The following is a 16728-nucleotide window of genomic DNA, read 5'->3' on the forward strand; positions in this document are numbered from 1 at the left end:
ATGGTACAGTAGATATTTAAAAAAAAAAAACACACAAAAACAACGAAAAAGTTCAGTTGTTTAAAAGAACCATTGTTTTTACATTAAATGTTTTATTTGAAATCAGCTTTTGTACATAAAGTTAAGTAATATAAAATCTGCCATGATGGTTGTCCAGTCATTTTGTGTGTACGTAAAACGGCCACTAGGAGCACCTTGTGTAACTTAATCTTCTGCTTGTTTGTTTAACTTTAGATTCATGTTCTTCCTGTGCTGGATAAAAGTAGCTAAGTATCTATCCAGTCTTTTCATTGTATGTAAGGTATTGCCATAAATTACCAGATTTTGGCTATATTATAAAAACTTTAATTCTCCTCTCTTGGGGTTAGAAGCGAGTACCTGAGGCAAGTTGTGTGTTACTGTTTAGAACTGTAATTTCTGTAACTGAGGAAAAACTATTTGAATGAAGAATATTGCTCAATGTTTTAGTTACAAAACGTGACTTTTTTTTATGTACAAGTGGTTAATGTTTCAAATATTTTATGAGATGCACTTTATTTGGAGCAGAGTTTAAATTGCTATCAGTTTAAAATAATGCTTCTGGTATTATGGAGGATGGATACTGCAGTACTGCAGAAAGAAGCAAGGAAGGAATTGCACTGCTCAGCAGAACAGTGGCTGCTGAATAGCAGATGCTGAATACCGTTTTCCATGTTAAAAATAATTTTGAAATTCAGATAATGAATACAGAATATGACAGATTCAGTAAGTGTTACTGCACTTGTCCAGTATGCCCTTTTTCCCTAAAGTTGGCACAGTCCTAATCTAGCCTTCAGTATGTTCATGGCAGATTTTTATGGTACTTTATATTTGGTGGTCACTTAAACATACCTGGTCTGTAAACCCCAAGTTGGAACCTTTTGACTAATGTTAAATTCAGTGCATTAAATACCACAGTCAAAATTGTTAGATGAAATTGTTAACTTTAAATGTGCATTGCTTTGAGTGTTTTGACTGTAGTTACCATTTTGGCTCTTGAGATATTGTCAGGTGGGGCGAAGAAGGCAGAGATTCACTGCCTGGAATGAAGCAGTCGCAATTTGAACAGTGCTCATTATTATGTTAGAGTAATCACTTAACAAAAAAAAAATGATTTCTAACTCTGAGAATGTAGAAGGCATTCTATGAGGACAATTTTGACAATATTGTTCAAAGTGTTTCTTGATTCACAGAACAGTTTGGTGCCATCATCAACAAGTGTTGGGACGAACGTGTTGCTGTTGGACCAGCTCCTGGTTATCAATCTGCTCTTCCGTGCTGGCACAACCAAGAAAGCAAGAGTTTTTGATGAAGTAGGTAAGTCTTCCCTTCCAAGACTGTGTTATCTGTTGTTCATAAGTTGCTTGATTTAAGACTGAAGCTGTACTCTTCAGGACAAATACTCTACATCTTATCAAGAAGTAAGTTGTTGATATGAATGTTGTATTTGAGAGGAAGCTACCCTGACAGCTACCTTATTTACCGGTTTCATGAGTTATGTTCCCTTTAAAAGACACCAAAGAAAGGGAGCAGGCTGCAGATAAAGCAGAACTAAGGGAGCAAGAAAAACTTTTAGTTCAATGTGGACCTAACTTGAAGAGGATTAAACACTCGCTTCTTGATTTATCAGTAACGGTAGTCAAAATCTACTTTGTAGATTTGCAACATTTAATGTAACTAAGGAAATGTGAGCAGTAAAATAGACACATTAGTAAGATAGAATATTGAGGGAAGCAGTTGAGAAATGCTTTCACTAATAAAGCAAGAAAAATATTTTTGCAAGAGATGTCAGTTTAGATCTAAACTTTACAGGGAAGTAAACAATTGCTCAAAAAATATATGGGACTTCTGAGAAACAAGATGAAAATGATGAAAAATGGAGGAGCTCTTGTTAAGACAGATGCAGTGCTATAGAATGCATTTATGTTCTTGTTAGGTGGACTCAGTGATGCCCAGTTTTATGCCCCAATCAACAATTTACTACAACATACACAGCTGTGGGATAAAACTTTATTAAAAAATTCAAATTTCACTTGACACAAATGTCTTAGTTTTGAGGTAAGAGAATGTACTAGCTTCAGAAAACAACTTTCAGGATTTCATAGGCAGTTAACACTCTTAAGGCCTTGCAAGGCTCCAATAGCTAGAGGTGAAAAACTGTAAAGGATGTGCCAAGTCATCTATCTAGCTGAACACTGCTGTGAAAGAACAGAACTTAACCCTTTTTTTAATCCAAGCCTATATTGGTTCTTTGGATACCTTGTTATTTTCTTACTCAGGTCTTGCCCTGAGATTCTTCACCCCTCCCAGGTTTGAGATGTGCCACTCTTAAGAGGTGGTTGTACAGTACCTAATTTGTGATCTGGGCAGCTAGTCTTATGTTCAGTTAAAAATACAAAATTGGCAAGCTGGCCCTGTTCAAGATGCAGCTTAAAAACTTAAGTCAGAACCATTTAGTCTATTGTCATCCTCAGCTCTCAAGGGGAACAGTAGGGGCCTCCTGGGGAGCCCTTCACAGTCATCTTAAGCTGCTTTCTATGTATATTCTGAACAAACTGACAAGGCATTACCATCTCTGGAAGTACCTGAATTCAAGACTTAAATTTCACAATCTATTATGCTGGTAAATATCCTGCAGAATCAAGTCTGACTAGAGCCTCTGAAAGCAGGTGAAAAGGTACCTGAGCTGCTTATTCCTCAGAAATGTAGATATTCACTATTTTAATTTCCATACAGTAAAAGTACTGAGTTACAACTAGTACCTGACACCTGAAGTCTTACTAGTAAAACTAGTAAGCAAGATTCAAGTTGGCTGCTGGCTGGAATGACAGCCTGATCCCCTAGACACGACTGATACGGTTTGATCATCTACTCGACTTTCACAGCTACAGCAAAAGAACCATGTTTAAGATATGGCAGCTGGGATACAGCACAATTTTGACAATACTCATCACAATAATTCAAAGGAACGCTGGATGTATAGGATATGCTAAAAGTGAAACAGTTAAACTGAGAATACTGCAGCTGTTTCCTTGCTAGCACAGAAGAATAATAAACCTGCGGGTGTCGTCTTCCTTGCTTCATGTTTTATAGTAAATTCTAATTAATTCTATATGTTCTTTCAATCCCTCTGAAACTTCTCATTTTTTTTCTTGTAAATTGTAATAAGATCAGCTGTCATTCTCTTCTGAAATTCATGTACCCCTACTACCAATGCTTGGGGCAAAATGCAGGCAGGACAACTACTATTTTTGTACTGACATTTTGAATATGGGGGGTATTAATACAATGTAATTAAACTTCTTATGCTAGCATAAAGGGATAATACAGGATGTTGAAACTGATGAAAAAGGACAGGATGGTTGTCTAGGTTTTATTAAAAAACACTTTGCCCCTCTAACATGTTAAAATGTATGTTTTTTTAATTGAACTTGATGCAAGGAAAGCCTTTAAGGTCCTCAGTGAGCATTACTTTAAAGTACTCTTTAAATGAAGTAGTACTGCAGTTTCATCTTTTGACCAGGAGTGGTCTCTATGTGACAAGCTTATTATGAATCTTATTTGCCTCTTAAGGGGAATACTGGTAACTTTATGTGAATTTTACATTAATGCATAGTCATTTTTTATCCCATCGTACTACAGTGAGGAGAGAGCTAATGTAGCACCACCCTCTGCTCCACTTTAACTGCCACAGATTAAATCTGTGCCAGCGGTGTCTGCCTTAAGCCCTTCTTCATTACCTCCTAAGCTGCACCTCCAGCTGCAGTCCCAGCTTGCTCAGACAGCACACCACCACGCGTGGCCTCAGCTGGCTCTAGTGCCTGTAGCAGCACGTGGGGAGGCTTTGCATTCCCATGCAATAGTGCAAGCGGACAGCTGGGATTTCTAGGAGTCCCGTGCAGCAGAACAGCACCTCACTGTCACTGTTGCTGGGACAGCAGAAAGTTGCCTCTGCATTTTAAGGGGGCTCTGTGAGGAATCATGGCTGCCATCTGCATGTCATACTTGAGCACGACACCATCCAGACTTGCTCTGACATCAGCTACAAAGTAAAATATAACTAGAAAAGACATTCAGACCAGAGAAGGATAACTGTCCGACTGTAGGCATTGGTCTAACGTGAGACAAGTGTCAGTATTAAGTTGAGGATGTAAGCACCACCCTGCAACTACTCTAGAAAATGTATTCCAAGTAACAATACAGATAACAGTTCAAGAAATACATGGAAGTAAGGCACTTACATAAAACCGAGTCACTTAACAGACTAGGTACATATCTGAACAAACATCATGGCTCAGACATCCTTGTTTTGGGGCAAATGAACAGTACCGTGCATGGAAGAAACTGTGGTTGCATGCAGAACCCACTATCCATTCATATTATTAAGGCAGCATTGTGTACAAGAAAGCATAGCAATGCATCACTGCTCTAAATACTTTGCTCTTTTTATGAGTGGTATAAATAAAGCTTTGGTCCATTACCTCCAACCCCCTAAAGTTTATAGGCTTATTTCACAGAACAGCAGCATTAAGCGAAGTTAATTTCATACAATAAGCGTACCCTGAGACTAGAGTACAACAAAATACTGACAAAATCAAGTCTGGAGGAAAAAAAAGGGTAAAGTCTTATGGACTTGCTTAAATTAATGTCTACACCAATGCCTGTTTAGCTTTTTCCAGAGTAAAAAATCCACTGTTTCACAACTACGTTTTTGAAATGAATCCAGTAAGAAGTACAATATAGCGGAGTTCAAGTAGTAAAAAGATTGTTGATATCAAACAGCTGGAAATCCAGGTTTTAACATTACACAGTATAGCAAGAACAAGAATCCCTTCACTCACATGAGCTGCTAAAACACCAGAACTTTCCAGCCTGGGTATGAAAACGAACATCCGAAATACAAAGAGACACAGCATTGATCCAGTACCCAGTCAAAGACCACTTCCCTGTTGTTAGAGCTAATGGTTACTCTAAGCTTGAAGTTTCCTCCCTCATTGCTGGAAGGTCCTAACTGCACAACTTCCATGTCAAATGTCACAGTTGATCCAGAAGTAACAGCAGGCAGTTGGTTTGTCATCTCTTTCCCATTTACAAATACTGCCCCTGAAACAGTCAAGGTATCAAACATTATTTCTCATTTTCTGTACGTACCAACATGCAATACTGTCTGTGTTTTACAGGCAAGTAGAAATGAAAGGCAATCCTGTCACATTGCTTTCTGTCACATCAAACAGGTTGCAGTAACTGCATGCAGGAGATCATGATCTCACCAAAGATGATAACTGCATGAGCAGAGTACACACAATGTGGGTGAAGTTGCTTGTGTATTATCCAGGGATAAAAAGGACTAGGGACTGCGGTATTTGGGGAAAAAAAAAATCACATTCTTCAGTTATGTGATTGACTCACCGTTTGTGCTAATACACACAGCCTTGTCCCGCTGCAAAGAATCGTAGCCATTCTGCTGCTCCACACACACTCCTAGGCTGTCTCGTCTGTCTGGCTGTCCCACAGTTTCAATTCTACCAAGCAAAAAGTCAGGTCAAACCCTGGATCTTTACACAAAAGCATACAATGAAATCCCCAGTAACAATGAAATCCTGTCATATAAAACTTCTGCACTGTGCTCCAGGGCTTTCACCAAATTCATTGGGCTCTTGCAGCTGAGCAGGGGTGCTTCTGTATTTGGGTCTTTTCTCATGTACACTGCCTTTTCTGAAAGGTGCTAAACCATAGTTTTGGGAGAGCCTGAGTGACTCAGGAAACTCAGCTGGTCTTTTCTAGGAAGTAAAGCGATGGTTATTTTCTTTACAGTTTAATAGAGGGAGAAGCACTGATCCTTAGTTGTTGTCAAACAACGGAAAATCCCAAGCAAAAGCTTTTAAGAACTGAAAATTAAACTGGGCAGTAGACTAGCACTCAATGAGTTAACTCTGTCAAGACAAACAGGGAAGATAAAATTGGAACCATGTTTTACTGCTGCACTCTGTTAGCTTTTTCAGTCTCCTGAGAATACCACTAAGATAGCAAGAGCCTTGTGCTGTAAAGCAAAACAAAATTAAAAAGTTAAAATATCCAAGAAATTTTAATTTGGAAATGATCCACAATGCTTTCCCAAAACAACTTTAAATGAGAATTTGAATTAATTTTGGTACCCTAATCTAGATTTTAAACTCTGAGTTACTGGTGAAGTTTTATAAACAGCTATCTGAAAGGCAAAGCCTTTGTGCACAAGGTAATGTTAATTCATTCCATCCCTAGTTAAGGGAGCTTTTCTTAAGATTTCTGTCAGTACAAACACTTACTTCCAACCCACAAATGACAAAAAAAAAAAAAGCATAGTTAGAGACCCATTAAAAAGTAAGAACTCTATCCTATCAATCTGCACCCACACTTACTCATTTTTGTACACCCTTTTCTGCAGAGTACTGTGAAAGTAACCTGGACCAGCAGCAGCAGGAAGAAAAAACAATACCACAAGCAGCAGGACAGCAAGTACTATGAGGTAGGAGCAATGGTACCCCCAGACTGGGATCGTTTACACAGGAGCCAGTCTAGGACCAACTGAACTATTTAGGTTCAGCTCTCTCAGTGAATCCAGGCTGAGGCCATGTTTCGCATCATGCACTTCTGTATTCATCACATCCAGGCTTTCCAGCATCACTACACCACCATCCTTAACCCCTAGAGAGCTAGCACCAAGCAGGAAAGACCCAGACCTTCCTTACACCATAAAGGGGAAGCACAACACGACCACTCAAGACAAGGGCCAACCACAGTTCTCCAGTGGCATTCCCTTCCTCTCATGGGAAAGGAGGCCAGGATATGGCATAGATCACCATTCCTCTCCTTACCTGGTTTTGTTTTTTCAGTGATAAATAAATAGCCAGCTCAAGAACAGTACAGAGCATCACTACACAATCTCCTAAGCTTTGCTTTACTGGACCGATTTTTCCTACCACATTAACAAAGTTTTCCAGCCTTTATGATCTCTAAGGGCTTAAAATTTGGTTACATGGTAGGAACAATGCTCAGTGGAACACCATTCAAATCCCTTCTCACTGCTTCCAGTGCTGCAGAGCAAATGACTTTGTCCCAGTCACTGCATATGTGCACTGAAACAGTTCAACCACCACCAGTTTCCATTTGTCTCAGAGCACAGAGAAGTAAATCTATGGGTGATCACACATGCTTCCTTTTAATAGCTGTAAGTAGAGTTGTGGTGGGCTCCTGACAGTCAGTCCGATCTTCACACTGCCTCTGCTGGATGTCCTCAAACCAGCACCTTGCCCAGACTGGCTGTGGCTCCCTACTGCAAGCGGAAACTTCAGAGACAGCTGCAGAGCTGGTCCCTGGGGAGAAACGTCACCTTCCCAAGGGCAGCTCCCTGAAGGCTGCAGAGAAACAGGATGAGTCTTGACTTAAAGCAATGCTCTTTTCCTCCAACTTGTCCAAATGCCTTACCTCAGAGGATAACTAAAGCAGTCTATCTTTTAAAAACAGATACAAAGCATTGCATTTATTACAGCTTCACTTTTCACTGATGAGATATTCCTGTGTCCTGAATGCACTGGAAGAATACAAAGCTGCTTCACAAACATCTGTAACGTGAACCTCGCTTACTTGGTTTGCTCTAAAACCCACTTATCCCCTTGTGAATATACTTTTGTTTCAACAGATGGAGAAACCAAGCACCAAATATTACGTCTCACAGCTCAGCAAAATCTTACACACACTGAAACAGGAAGCTACTCTCGAACCTTGGAAAAGGAACACAAACGATTTGTGAGGCTGTCTTCAATCTTAACATTCATGTCATTACAGTTCTCAAGGACACGTGCTTGTTACTGCTCTGCCATCCTGAAACAATCTCATCTTGGAGAGAAGTCCACATTACTAAACTAAAGATTTTCATGTGTTACCAATAGAAAAAGATAAAAGGATGTTGGTCTGAAACAGAACCAAGGGAAACCTCAAAGTTCTGCCTTTAATTTCACAGGCACTTCTGAGCCAAAAGATGTTATATCTAGCAACAGATTTCAAATGAAAGCTGTGGGTCTTTTTATCCTATCCCAGACAGGGCAACTGAATACATCCTCATGCTACAACCATCTCAAGTCAAGATAATTTATCAGGAAGGGAGAAATGACACACCACGTTACAAAAAGTATCGTGCACAACGCCCTTAAATTGTCTTTGGGGGTCGCCTACTGTACAGCAAGTAGTTTTATTTAACCAAAAGAAAGATGGAATAAAGCTTCAGAGTCTCTGAGGTCTGTAACTACAGCTGACAAACCCATAAGGAAGTTCCTCACACCCAGTTAAACAGCGTCATCTCGGGAAAATGACTACAGGCAGCAGAGCTGCCAAAGTTTTTAATTACATTCTGTATCAAATGAAAAGCTTGAATTTCACAAGATATCTTTTCCAATCAAGACCTTCTAATGCCAGGAGTCTGCTGAGCAATAATTATCTCAGAGGTTAAAGACACCGGTGCCAGACTGTCAACCTTATCTGTCCTGAAAAAACATGTTTTCCCATCCAAAGTCATCAAAATGTGGATAGTCTGGGAAGAAAAGAACCCACTGGCCCAAAGCTAAAAAGACTTGATGGAAAGTCTCCACTGACTTCTGGCCAGCCAGTAAGAGATGCTACAAAACAACAGAAAGCTCAGTGTTCCACAGATTTGCTCACCATGGGCCATATTTCACCTTCCCTCAGGAGTTCACTCTAGTCTGTTCTAGATAGGTGCAGGTCCTACAAAAACATCAGGTGTTCTTCTAGAGCTGGGAAGCAGAAGTAATGAGAAAGAAGTTCAGACTTCACACAGACATGCTACCTTAATTAGGTCTGAGCTAATACAGAATTCAAACATGTATCATGACTCGGGTTTACATACAATTAAGATATAACAGACAAGAGAAGGAATTTTGGTTCACAGTAGATGCACCAGACAAAAGCTATCCAGAAAGTACTTGCCTGAATGTTAACGTTTGCCCACAGAAATAAGTAGGAGCTTTGGAGTAGAGCACACCGCATGACTGAGAATCATTTCGAAGTGCTATGTTTCTTCGACTGCTCAAGCTATAACCCTCCAAACCAGTTGTCCATTCTTCAAAGAAAAAAAAATAGAAGCATGAACTTCAATTAGACTAGTTACGGTCTGTGCAAAACAAAGTCAGTGGCAACGTCCACTCAGTTTACCTCATATGAAGCTTAAGCTATGTGAAGAACAGGGGCTGGTTTTGCCTTCTTCTGATGGAGAGGTTTCTCATTCAAATCCTTTACAATCACATACTACATTTCCCAGCTCACAGGGTTCGCCAGAAGTTTACTCTATGCTGCAATCCCTGTGAAGCCATCTTGCAGGCAAAAGAAAACCTTTGTGACCCACTGCATTTACAAAATTGAAAGTGAAGATGAAACTGAGGTTTTCTCTCTCAATACAAGCTAACTTGTCATGTGACTGCAGGTCATCAAATTTTTTTTAGGTAGGGTTGAGAGACAAGGGGGAAAAATCTTGACTTCTGGCCTGCAAGCACCGTCTCAGAGATGGTTTCCAAGGCTAAGCACTAAGCTGCCTGCCGGAACAGCTCACTGCCTCTCATGCTACCAAGCTGAAATCCAAGTTCAGTGAAGAACTTCTAGGATGAAAGAACAGATAGTTCATCATACATCACACCTATATCATAGGTAAGGAAACCCCACCACCGCACAAAAAGCAGATCCATTCAGCTATGGACCTTCAGGAGCACTGCACTGATGACAGGGAATTAAGATGAAGACGAACAGCAAGGAAACAGTACCATGGGGCACTAGCGTGGTGCAGCCGATCTGAGGAACGCTCCACGGACTCCACTCTTGCCGTCCATCTCCTCGGGCACAGACTCTGAACTGGTAATCGACATTAGGATCAATATGCAGTACTATGAACTCTGTCTCTGAGCCAACATACACATCTTCAAAGTGATTGGCAGTGCTCTTACGATATTGCAGTCTGTAATCTTGTGGTACGAAGTCATCGTCCACCTAGAGAAACATGTATTACATTAATATGTAATTAATGTGTGACCCTGCTCTTTTTTGCCTTCCACCTCTGAAGCAGCACACATTAGGGTCGTATTGCAGGCTGTCAGCAGAGGCAATTCAGGGTCACAAGGTATTAAAGAGCAGAAAGCATGCCTTATAGAAAATAAAATCAGTCTCCAAAACAACTAATAAAAAAAGAATTTGATCACAGCTTAGAAGTAGCTACAGAAGAAACACTTAACGCAGAGCTTATCAGTCTAGCAGAGACATAACAAGATCCTTAAGCAAAAGCTGAAGACAAATTTGGAGACAAAACTCAGTGCCAACTTTTAACAGCAAGAAGAGTTCACAGTTATCCTTCATAAACCGTTCCAGGGAACAACTTCCAATTCTTTGATATCTCTAAGTCAAAAGAGTGTTTTTTTTTTCCCCCACAAAAGCTCCACTATCACTCAAACATGACCAAATTCAGGAACTCCTTATAACACAGAAAAATCAGACTACATGTTACAATAGTGCCTATGCTTTCACACTCTGAATCTACATACTTCACAAGGTAAGGTGACGAATGGCTGCCTGTTGCTAGAAAAACAAAAGTTTGTTTCGTGCTGCCAAGGAGCGTAGAGCTGTCCAACAATGACTAAACCACATGAGAACATAGCAATGGTTTACTCAAAAATAGTTCCTGTATATCAAAGAGAGACTACTTGAGTAGCTAACGCCAATATTAAAGTATTTTCTCTTTCTATCCACTCTATTTCCCTAAGAACACAAATGTGTTTAGGTGTAGAAGCCTAACAGAACAGGTTCAGCCTCCTCTGGATGATAATCCTGGATCTGCTAAAGTGTCTTCAAACCAAACCAAAGCATCACCCCAGCAATGAGGTTCAGTCTCCACAATAGCACTTAGCTGATGCTGCCATACAAAAGCAGCGCACGATTCCACAGCACAAATGGCTTCGTGTGAATCACATCTGTCAAACACACAGGAATCTTTGGTCTTGTTTGTACAACAGCAGCACAGGTGGATTACTCTCTGCTATTTGTTTAGTGGGAAGAGTAGGTGGAGGAGGCATTGCCTGCTTGTCCAGCGTCTGGCACTTGTTTAAGCATGGGGAGGAGGGGCGGCAGTGGTTCCAGCTGTTCCTCCCAACTTTTCCACAGACAGGGAAGGAGACTGCGTGGCAGAGGTGCACTTGTGCATTGGCCCTTTCTGCCTGCACATGGAGGCAGGGCACGCAGCAAGAGTCTGAGGCAGAAGTGTCACCATCAGGCACACACAAGCCTCAGCACCAACCACAACATCACCAGATTACCTTGCCTTTAAATGAGGCCGTTACCATAAAAATCTCTTCTGAAGTTTCTAACAACACACTGGAGTGCACTATTCCTTGAAGGCAGCAGAGGATCCAGAATGAAAGGAGCTTTTTCAATTTCTTTCAAGAAAGCCAAAGTCTGAATGATTTTCACCCAGGATATTTTACCTACCTTACACCATCGGACTAAAATACCTCCAGGCTTCTCAACAAATTCCTCTAACTGTACAGGTGGGCGAGATGCTACAGTTCCATGTCTGAATATTTCATTTTTCAGTATGGTAAGAAGGCAGTCATCCAGCTGGGCAGATAAACAAGGCACATCAACCAAGGAGGGCACTTCTGGTAAGCTGAGAAAGGAGAGTTTGCTGTAATGAAAGGGGCCAGCCTCTACAAATCCATGTTTTGCCCATACACTTGAATCTGTACAAACTTTGCAAAGAGCGAACAGCTGCAGAAATTGGCACGTGCATTTCAAACTTAAAAGGCTCAGAAAACACCCAGCGTTTCAGCCCTAACCAAACTGTCTGTTTCTCAGTAAATACTCTGTAACACAGGCTGTTCCACAGGGAGGAGTTTCACCATTGACAAATAGACAGCCGGTATTTCTACAGAACATATGCAGGTTGAAAACTACTCCATTCTACAACTGCCAAACCCCAAAAAAGCCTATGAAACAACCAGGAGAGTAACAGCTCAGATAAATCTCTTAAAGGAATGGAAGACAGGACTTCTGTTTCAAAGGAGAAAAGATCCCCACGGAGGAGCAGCACATGTGCCACTGCCTCTGACCACCTCAGTGTGACGGTATCTTACCTATCTAGCTGAATATGTAAAGCTTTTTTTGTAAAGTTGCAAAGTTTTTCATTCTGTTGTCCCACATCTCCACGGACTGCACTCTCTCCTGGAATCAAATGGTAGAAATATTACTAATGAGAGAATGTCCAAGTAAGGCATTCTTTGCTTCAAAGAATAACCAGTTCTGACATGAACAGCCAATTAAACATGAAGCATTCTCAGCACTTTTGCTCGACTCTTAGCTAGAAAATAAAATTATAGTTAACAACATAAAGCCTATCTAGCAACTTCTGAAGCTCTCAGACTTCCCGTAGACACATCCATAGCATGTAATAATTTGCCTCAGGTCTCAAGCAGTAGCAGAACTAGGGTTGGATGCCAGAAATCCTTTTCTCCATCTGCTTTAAAGTAAAAAAAAAAAAGAGCAAAGCACCTTCACTGAGCAGAAAATCAAAAAGCAGAAGCTTAAAAGCAAAAAATGATTTCAACCATTGCTCTGTTTGCTACAATATAAATTGTCAGTATTGTCATAATGAATGAAGTAATCCATGAATTAAAGCCTGGAGATAAACAGAAATCTTTTCATAAGCTTTCCATATAAAGTCGTGTCCCACACTTCAGCTTACAGGGATGTATGCTCCATCTATCTGATGACTTTATGGTAATTTACAACATAAGCAAGCTCAGTTCTTTTCCAAATGGAGAATTACAAACATTACAAATCTCTAATGAAAAGCATACGTCATAATTGGCAACAATAGATTTAATAAGCATGGAGGCTTAACTCCTCTCTGACTCATGCAATCCCGGCTCACTTTAACGACACGACTGAGCAGTGCCTGTGTGCGTGTGCTGAGAGAACAGCGACCCGTGGGATGGGAAATGCGCAGCTAGTCAGATCCTCAGGAGATCTGACAGAAACTTGTAGAGAACACAGGCAATCTTTGTCACCACCCTGTGATTCAGTAACTTGAGATGTAAAATAAAAACAAGGTGATTACCAGCTGTCCCAGGGTTGTGGTGCTAGAATTAAACCAATAAATTAATCCTTAAATATTGTCGCTATTCCTGTGAGCAGGAGGCGCAGTGGTACCAAACCAGCATGTTTTTTAAGCACTAAGCTCACAGCTGAATGCAAGCTGGTACATTTCCTACCCAAGGGAGGCTGCTCAATACCCTTTAGTTCACAGAACTGAGATCATGTTGAAAGAAAGTTAAAGTTGAGACATGAGAACAATGCAAGGAAACTGCCAACATAGTCATGGCTCAGACATGCTCCCAGTAGGTTCTCCAGTGTGGGGAAAACAGTCAAGAGTGACATTCCTTTCTGTCTAGGTATTTAGCATCAGTAGGGTACAAACTTAGAAGAGAATATATTAGTTCAGGTTGGAAGGGGCTTTCAAAGAACATCTCATCTAACTGCTGACAGGCACTGAGAGTGCTATTCCATGTACCTATTTTTGTCAAATCTTTTGGAGAAGCCTCTTCCACACAGCGGCCAATCCATTCCTCACGTTCCCCCCTACTGGGAATGTGATCACACTTAAAGGGAAAAAACAGTGGTTATTTCAGTTGCTATTCTATTAAGCTACAAGTAACTTTCTGCAAGTCCAAAATGTTAGGACAGATGTTTGCTCTCTCAGTCTGCACAGTATGTCACTTTTCAAGACAGATACATTCAAATTTTAAATGATTTTATCCTGTAATGAGAACTATTGGTCCACAACAGATGAAGTTCATCCTTACAGAAGACAGACATTAAGGCTTATTCACACCTGAAATTCTACTGGACTCAGTTGCTAACTTAGTAAGACCAGAGACATTTTGTTATCACAGTACCCGAGATGTATTTTATTTCAAGGTAGCCTGATAAACTCATTCTAGAGTGGTGGAGTGCAGGACACCCCTGCAGCAAGGCACATTTCCAAAAGCAGATACTCCCAGTCCTTAAGAGAGGGCTACACTGACACACATACATCCTAGGATTGGAATGAAATACTAAAGCACAAGGTAAAATCGATCAGCTCCTCAGTCTACCCAACTCTTAATCTCTTCTTAACGCGTCATTTGAGAGGAGTCCAAAATGAGCCAAATATGCTGATCCTAACAGGAGCATTTGAGAAAAGACTTTGAAAAGAGACACACTGGAAGGCAGAACTAAGGCTGAGTATTGGGTCCTGCCTTACCTTCCTGGAGCAGATCATCAGCAGTGCTGACTCCGTGCTCTATTAGCTTCTGGCATTCGTCCAGCGGTTTGATGCTCTCTTGTTCTATAGCATCCACTTCCTGCAGCAGTGACATCAGTCGCTCATCCAACAGCTTCTTTAGGGTCCCTTTTAAATCATTAAAATGTTGCTCAAGTACATCTCTGGTCAGCGTTGCACTTTCTCTGATCTAAATTCAGGTGACAGGAAAGAAGGATTCAGGATAAAGGCAACGACCAGTCACGTCTTTTATTGTTCTGAACCACCTCATCTGCACCTGCAGGTGAAGAGCTGCATGTGAAGTCAGCTTTAAAAAAAAGACCACAGGCAGCTAACGAACAAGCTAGCGTAGTCGTTTAGAGTACACCTACAGCAGGGAAGGAGGCAAAGAAACTAGCTTGGACCAGGGGAAGGGCAGATTAGGTCAGCAAATCAAGATAACTTCTGAGGCTTGAGCTGAATACAAATTGGGTTACTTGTACTTCAATTGAAGAATTTTTCTTGTCAGAACAGTCAGAATGCTTTGTAGGTCCTCCTGCCCTGCCACCCCTCACAACTGTTGGGATCCTATTCAAACACCACTCTGCCATCATACACAGGCAATCCTCAGTGGAAAGACAAGACAGCAGACTTTCAGAAGTCTATATAAAAACCCCTTTTCCAGACCACATCCCTTCACTAGATTTTTAAGATCCTACTAAAGCTGCTTTTTTTCGATCTTTTCCAAATAGCCACTTTTGAATTTGTCTGTGCTCAGGGTTACAGCATGGGGTGAACAGCAAATCTCATCGGATTCTGGAGGAGCCAGGCCACAGAAGGTTCTACCCGTGGTCATAAAATACTGGCACTCACTGAATCTGACCTCTAAGGAAGAAAATGCATTTGAAAACCCTTGAACTAACGCTGCAAAAGTCAGAGGCACAAGAGTTGTTCATAGGAAGATGTTTAAGTTACACACATGAGGAAATGCTGCAACATGCATGCTGCCTTACACGTAATTTCTAGATCTTTAGAACTACACACAACCAACACAGGAAGTTCTCTGGTTAGGTAAAACAAATTTCCTCTTCAAGTAATATTCATGAACATCTACAGCTGCCGCACAGCTCGGTTTCCCTTCTCTTGCTATTTCAATGCTTCAGAAAAAAGGAAGTGTTCGGCTTTGTGCAGGGGTGGGGTGGAGGAAGGCCGAGCAGCCACTTCTCTAAGCCCGCTACCTCCATTACGTGCGGATACAAATCGAACAAGGCTCGGGGCTGAGCAGGGGAGGAAATACAAGGTCCTGAACATGCAGCAAAACAAAGCTCTGGGAAATCACGTCCTATTGGTCCGAAAGGAGAGGACACAGTGTAAGTGACCCGAAGTGCTTTTCCTATCACCTGCGCCCACCGGTCCCCAAGCAACGAAACTTCTGCTACCTGAGCCCCAGCCTAAGGCACTCAGCGCTTCGGGACTGGGGGAACCCTTGCGTGGGTGTCGCGTGGCTGGTTCTCTGTGGGCATGGTGAGAGAGAGCAGAAACAGACACGGACGGGCGGCCGCAGCCACTGCAGCAAGGCAAACAGGTTTGGTGTCGGTACGTGTGGGGTTAGCAGGCGACACCCTGAGACTGCAGCGCCTGGGCTACGGACAGGCACAGACAGTCTGGGCACACACAAACAGCCCGGGCACACGCAGCCCGTCTCGCTGAGGAGCTCCCGGCCCTGAGAGCAGCTAACAGGGCACGGCGCCCGCCCCCCGCCCCGGGCAGCGGGCACCCACCCGGCGGATTTCCAGCGGGTTTCCGCGTGCTGGGCCCGGCTCCAGAGCAGCGCCCGGTCACGGCGGGAGCGCCCCGTTCCCCCGTCCCGTTCCCCTGTCCCGTCCCGCTACCCCTCGGCTCCCTCAGCGGGGCGCTGCCGGCAGGGCCCCGTGGTGCCAGGGGGGCTCCGCAGGAGCCGGGCCCCCAGGCGCTGCCCCCGTCCCGCCGGGCACCTCGGGAGCAACGGGGGTCCTGCCCGCTCCCTCCCACGGCCGGCCCCGGTACCGGCGGGCACGGCCCGGCCCAGCCCAGCCCAGCACGGCACCGCTCGGCCCGGCCCGGCCCCTCCGCCCCCGGGCGCCCCGCACCTGCTGCCGCGCCTGCTGCAGCCCCCCCAGGCGGTGCCGCAGCTCCCGGCGGTAGCTCCGCGCCGCCTCGATGCTCTCCCGAGCCTCCTGCAAGAGGAGCCGCGCCTCGGCCTCGGCCTCCATCGGCGGCCGCGGCGGGCAGGGGCGGGGCGGGGCGGGGGCGGAGCCTTCCAGGAGGGGCGGGGCCTCCCCGGAGGGCGCCGTGCCCTGAGGGGCGGGGCGCGGCGCGGCGCGGAGCCAAGGGCCGCCGGGGAC

General features: G+C 43.1%; 1 protein-coding gene across 1 annotated transcript; it reads right to left on the reverse strand.

Moving 5' to 3' along the window:
• Positions 1 to 73: 73 nt before the first annotated feature.
• On the reverse strand, positions 74 to 16676 carry CRLF3 (cytokine receptor like factor 3). The gene is made up of 8 exons (XM_035558860.2): positions 16474 to 16676; positions 14348 to 14555; positions 12180 to 12267; positions 11536 to 11713; positions 9825 to 10047; positions 8998 to 9130; positions 5428 to 5540; positions 74 to 5121 (listed from the first exon to the last, which is right to left on the reverse strand). Exons 1-8 carry the CDS (start codon positions 16594 to 16596, stop codon positions 4868 to 4870), a joined length of 1320 nt encoding a protein of 439 aa, XP_035414753.1. The 5' UTR covers positions 16597 to 16676; the 3' UTR covers positions 74 to 4867.
• Positions 16677 to 16728: the final 52 nt, after the last annotated feature.

This window comes from Cygnus atratus, chromosome 18, assembly GCF_013377495.2.
Source record: "Cygnus atratus isolate AKBS03 ecotype Queensland, Australia chromosome 18, CAtr_DNAZoo_HiC_assembly, whole genome shotgun sequence".
NCBI classification, from domain to species: Eukaryota; Metazoa; Chordata; class Aves; order Anseriformes; family Anatidae; genus Cygnus; species Cygnus atratus.

Bases quoted from the DNA above. Each gene is read 5' to 3' on its own strand.
- CRLF3 (XM_035558860.2), bottom strand. From the start codon at position 16,596: ATGGAGGCCGAGGCCGAGGCGCGGCTCCTCTTGCAGGAGGCTCGGGAG. The intron at 10,048-11,535 runs GTAGGTAAAATA...ATGTTTCTCTAG, and splicing joins TTTTAGTCCGATGGTGTAAG to GTGGACGATGACTTCGTACC. The intron at 5,122-5,427 runs GTGAGTCAATCA...TGACTGTTTCAG, and splicing joins TGTGTGTATTAGCACAAACG to GGGCAGTATTTGTAAATGGG.